At 34.9% G+C, this 5892-nt stretch overlaps 1 protein-coding gene across 1 annotated transcript; it reads right to left on the bottom strand.

Annotated features, from left to right (window-relative positions):
* Positions 1-1973: 1973 nt before the first annotated feature.
* On the bottom strand, positions 1974-5671 carry LOC131156059 (potassium transporter 5-like). Its single transcript, XM_058109511.1, has 8 exons — positions 5546-5671; positions 5192-5417; positions 4622-4870; positions 4467-4517; positions 3671-3931; positions 3411-3578; positions 3041-3295; positions 1974-2923 (listed from the first exon to the last, which is right to left on the bottom strand). Exons 1-8 carry the CDS (start codon positions 5669-5671, stop codon positions 1974-1976), a joined length of 2286 nt encoding a protein of 761 aa, XP_057965494.1.
* Positions 5672-5892: the final 221 nt, after the last annotated feature.

Genomic DNA, 5892 nt, shown 5'->3' on the forward strand with positions numbered 1-5892 from the left:
CAAAGACGATTTTTGGTTAATGTTTGAACATTTCAAATTTATCATGGTACCATGCACTACAAAAAAGAAGACTTTTAGTTATAGTTTTAAACCATTGCTAATAGTAGAAAACCATCACTATTAATTATTAGTGACGACTTAGTGATGCTTATAAAGTGATGACTATAACGGCGGTCTCAACTGACTATTAGTGACGTTTTTTGAAATTGTCATTGATAATGGAGTATTAGTAATGAAGAGGGACCATCACTAAAAGTGTAATACTGTCACTATAACTGACACAATTTTTGAGCTGAAAATTGTCACTAAAGACATACTATTAAAAACCTTCACTAATAGTCATGTTTTAGCGACTATTATTGTTAGCAGTAATGAGTTTTTTTTTTTTTTTTCATTTCTTTATTGGAAATTTGGAATCATTAAAATTACAAGCATGCAATCTTTTGGTGGTTGATGACCCACATTGGTTTTTGGTTTTTGTAGGGTATATTATACAGCCTGTCCCAAAATATTACCAAAGCTAAATAAATACGACCTAAGCTTGGTTGGGTTAAAGTCCTGATTAGTCACTGGAGTTTAGCCTCATTTTATGACTTCATATTTGGAAGTGCTGCTTAATTGAATCTTCTTGACTGGGCTTTCCCATATTGGTCTTAAAAAAAATTAAAAAGAATTTTATCTGATGAAATCTACTATTGAAAGTTTGACATGGAACAGAAAAAAAACTGATATGTTCATAAACTGCAGTAGCTTTTGAACAAATATTAAGATGAAAATAAAATTTTGAAAATCAAACCTAAATTTAGATAAAAATTATTATAATAATTAAAGAAAAAAATAGTCTCAACTCAAACTATGGTCATAAAGCGATATTGATATACTATTTATATTTGTAAATTTTTTTCTTGATTAGTTTTACAAATATTATTATTTTCGCCCCATAATTTACAATATAAAATTTCAGATTTTAATATTTAAATCATTTTTTTTAAATATATTTTTATTAAAATAACACATTTATGGCCGAAAGGATGAGGACCGAAAAGTGTTGTATCAAGAAATGAAGGTGGCAACTTTACATGGGGAAAAAAATGGACTGTAGGAGAAATTTGAATGTATGGATTTAATTATAACTAATGGTGATAGCCACTTTTTTTTTTAAATATTTAATTATAACTACTTCAAGGTTTGCTAAAAAAGTTATTGCAGCAATGCCTCTAAAAAAAAGTTGCCTCCCTTTTTGTAATTTTTTGTCGATTTGAGATTTTTTTTTTCAACAATTCTTCTTTAATGGAAGAAGCAAGAATAAGAATATTAGAATAATTCATGAGAATACCTAGATTGGTGAACGGACGTATATCAATGCCAAAGTCGTCGATAATTGGAAAGCAAGAAGAACAAAAATAATAGGAGAAAGAAGAAGAAATTATTCAGTACTCTCTATCTACACTGAAACCAATATGATTTCACCGTGAAATCATGATAGTTTCAATATAACACTTTCTTGGGAAGGAAGATGGGTTACTTGATCATTGATTGTGATGGCTTCAAATATGGTTTGAGCAAATATGTTTTCCTACCTTTAGTGGGTAATTGCATGAGATTGTGCATCATGTTAGCTTAATAATAGAAGAAAAGCCATGGACATTGAGCTTTCTTCTTGAAAAATCTAATATCAATCCCTAGAATAAACAAGGAACTGGGGATTAGCCTATAAGTTTTGCAAATTAAAGGGAAAAGTGACATCATCTTATCAAACTTATTAATTTTATATATGCATACATATCAAATAAACACTTGGAACATAAACCTTAGTCTTAAAAGAACCTACACATAACCAAAAATATTTGAAACAACAAACTGCATAGCATTTGCAGAGCAACAAATCAGTAATACTCTACCCCAAATCTATTCATTTGCAATATGCAAATATTTAGACATTCTTAATAGAAAATTCATGTTCATTTGATGTTCTAAAGCTCATAAGTCACCCCCACCTTTAGCATTCTTTTGTGAGGAATATCAAACACTTTCTCAGTCTCCCTCAAGTTCCTTTTTAAAAAATTGTAAGCATAATTTATCACAATCCTCTTTCCCATCCCTGCTCCTTTTGCTGCAACCACCTCGCTCTCACCAATAAGGTGAACAATACCCGCTTTCGACGCTTTTTCCACCTCAAAAATATCTCTATCCAATTTTTCTTCTGATTTTGTTGCGTCATCTCTCACATTATCATCATTAAACAACCCATTGTCTAATTCTCCATTCTTTCCAATATTGTCTCCATCATTCCTAGCCCTTGGAAATGTCAAGACACTATCTCTTATGAACTCCTTCAATCTTTCTACTAACAATATTTCAAAGGGTTCTTGCTCATTTTGCACATCAGTATACCCATATCTCATAACACAACGGAACACATTAAACTTGCTTGGGTCCTGTCGACGAAAAAGAAACCTTTCTTCCATTGGCACCTTGCTTACAGGTAGTGATTTGATAGAGAAAAAAATTAGGACAGAGTGCAGTGCAGGTATGTTTTCCATATAATGCTCAAATATTGGAGGTACTCCATGAACAAGATCAGAGTAAAAAATGGCTAGTCCTGGCATCCTACAAAGGCTTGTCTTGGCAATCATCTCCTTCAGCTTTTCTGGAGAAATCTTGTGATTAAATTCATAGTAGTACTTCTTTCGGTACACATGGTTCCAAACATACATTATAGTCATCAGAAACAAGGCGAAGGCCAAGGGTAAATACCCTCCTTGATCAAATTTATAGAGGACTGAGCTCAAGTACACAAGCTCAATACTGCAAATGACAAGAACATAAGCCATTATGAGAAGTATGTTTGTTTTCCATATCATAAACATGATGAGTACCAGAAACCATGATGTGAGTGACATGACGAACACCACTGCAATACCTGTAAATAGAAAGTATGATTCTTAGCTTAAAGTGGGGTAACTCCCTGCATATGTCAAAAAAACTCGTAGACCAATTTGATTCCAAAGTATAAAACAAATTAAAGAAGCATGATTACCATATGCATTCCCAATTTTTATAGTATTCTTGAATCCAGCAGTGACCCCAACACAAGCCAACATAAGAAGATAGTTGACTTCGGGTATGTAAACTTGTCCTTCATATTTTACTGATGTGTGCACAATCTTCACACGAGGGAAGCACCCTAAAGCGAGGGATTGTTGGATTATAGAAAATGCCCCAGAGATCATGGCTTGGCTTGCTATGATTGACGCTAAAACCGCCACAATGAACATGGGCCAATATAGTGGGCCTGCACCGTACAATATGTTACATAAATATATAGTACTAAACAAAAACGTAAATAATTGGGTCCTTCCATGCATTCTAAATAAAACTTTGGTAGAGAGCAATTCTCTAGCACGTACCAGGAATAGACTTATAGAAGGCATCTGAAACATCATCTAGGTGTTGGAGAAGGTAAGAGGTTTGTCCAAAATAGGCAAGTATGACAGCTGGGTATGTCACTGAGCACATGCTTACTTGTACAGATCGAACACTGAAGTGACCGAGATCAGCAAACATAGCTTCAGTTCCTATATTTACACAAAAAATTCAAGGATTAATTTAATTCATTATTTTGTATATAGGGAAAGATGTATAAAGGAGAAAGAAGATTAATTATGACCTGTTATAGCAAGGACACTTCCGCCAAGGGAAATCCATGCTTGTTTCTTGTTTCTCTTGAAATACTCTATAATGCATAGGGGGTTTAAAGCTTTCTTGACCGAAGGATCAAATTTGACGAAATTGTAGATGCCAATACCACCAATCATTATGAACCAAATCAATATTATTGGAGCAAAACTGTAGCCCACTTTGTCAGTTCCAAATCTTTGAATTGAAAATAAAATGACCAAGATTGCAACTGATATCCAAACAATATTCTCTGCATATATAGGGGCACATTCATGAATTAGAATGTGACATAAATTATAAATGCGAAGATTATGCAATTCAAGAATTCATGCTTCTCTAAGTCCTAACTACATTAATTCCCCAATTGTTTAGTCAATTTCCGAAGGTACTTTTCGAATAATTTAAAATAAAAATTCCATATTTAAATCATTAAGATAAAGAAAATTATAGCAAAAAAAAGATATATCATTTATAGTAATAACATAGTCAGTGAATTCACATACGGAACATGATCAGATCAAGCGGCAAAGCTAACATTAACAAGGTACCATGATCAAACTACATATGTTGCAAGGTATTAGTATTGTAAATTTGAAAAACATTCAAGCTCAATGTATAGCAATTTGTTGGGGAGAAGGGAAAAGGATTCCAAGCAAACGTGCATAACATGGAATCTCCAAAACTTGAACAATTAAATTTGAAAAAAAAAAAAAAAAAATCCACAACATTCCTCACACTTTTGTTTGCATTTTAGTAGTGCAACTGGGTAGAAGTGCGATTGGTACCTTCTGTCATGGAAGATGCCGCATACTTGATCCCATTCACAGCTGACAAAACTGTCATTCAAGTTGATTGAAACAAAAACAAGCATGTGATGATCAATTTCCAATGTTTACAAAAATATAAACTGCATATATATATATATATATATATAAAGTACCAGAGATGCAAGGGGTGAGGATGCCATCTCCAATAACCATGCAAGTGCCAAGCAATGTGGCCAAGAGCAGAATGTATTTAGCGAAAGGGCTATTTTCCAGCATTGACTTCAAGGTGTTTGCTCTGCATAGCTTGTTATTAGGCTTCTCCAACTCATAACTTGACACTTCCCTGTCCTCTGCCTGAACACTTGGGATTAACCCCACCTTCGCATATCTACATATTAGTGAGTATAGGGCAAATGTCCCTCCTGCATTTACATTCCCATTCCCATTCTTTCATATTCTTTTACTTTCTTTTCAGTAATCAATGAACCAAAAACACACAGGTAGTGCAAATTTAATAACATGCCAACTAGAAATTTATTGGTGGAACTACAGTTGATGATAGGAAATGACTAAATGTCATGTTAATTCCATTATGCCATTTTATCTCCCAATACGGCTTTTCAATTGTTTCCCTTTCCTACCTTATTCCATTTTATCTATTTCCAGACTAAACATGATATTAATGCCATCTCTCAATAATAATTGCAAGCTAGCATAAGTTTGAGTAATGGTAGGATGCGCACCGTCACCATTGTCATTAGCGTGCAGGACGATAAAGACGTACTTGAGGAGGGTGAGGAGGGTGATGGTGTAGAAGATGATAGAGAGAACCCCGATGAGATCGTCCCTATGGTTGATGCCGTCGGGAAAGGTGCTAGCGAGCACGTAGAGCGGTGAGGTGCCAATGTCCCCGTACACCACCCCTATGCTCTGGAATGCCAATTGCATTATCACCCACCACGACCCTCCCTGCTTTGGTTAAATTTCAAACACAAAATAAACATATCACTCATCATCATCATTCATTAATACATGCACACACACACACACACACACACATGCACACAAGGGAGGAAATTGAATCAATAAAAGCCGACCTTGGAGGTAACCTTGGAGGTGGAAAGCTTGGCTGATTCAATGTCAAGAGAGTCATGACGCTTGAGCTTTCTCCCCACAACTTCGGAAGGTGCATCCTCTTGATCATGTTGCTCCTGTTGTCCCATTTTCAGTCAACAACACATCTTCAATCCCTTTATGAATTATTCTCTCTCTCTCTCTCTCTCTCTCTCTCTCTCTCTCTCTCTCTCTCTCTGTGAATATGTAGAATCGCTGCTACAATTAATTAAATAGTCTATCTTCCCTAGCACAATGCGGAGAGGAAGGCATGTGTGTGCCCGTGTCACCATGCGTTCCCAAGGAAATAATCTTACCACGAGTCATTAAT

Source organism: Malania oleifera, chromosome 5 (assembly GCF_029873635.1).
Source record: "Malania oleifera isolate guangnan ecotype guangnan chromosome 5, ASM2987363v1, whole genome shotgun sequence".
NCBI classification, from domain to species: Eukaryota; Viridiplantae; Streptophyta; class Magnoliopsida; order Santalales; family Ximeniaceae; genus Malania; species Malania oleifera.

Coding starts and splice junctions, on each gene's coding strand:
- LOC131156059 (XM_058109511.1), bottom strand. CDS start 5,671: ATGGGACAACAGGAGCAACATGATCAAGAGGATGCACCTTCCGAAGTT. Junction 4,518..4,621: donor CCTCACCCCTTGCATCTCTG/GTACTTTATATA, acceptor CTTGAATGACAG/TTTTGTCAGCTGTGAATGGG. Junction 2,924..3,040: donor AAAAATTGGGAATGCATATG/GTAATCATGCTT, acceptor TTCTATTTACAG/GTATTGCAGTGGTGTTCGTC.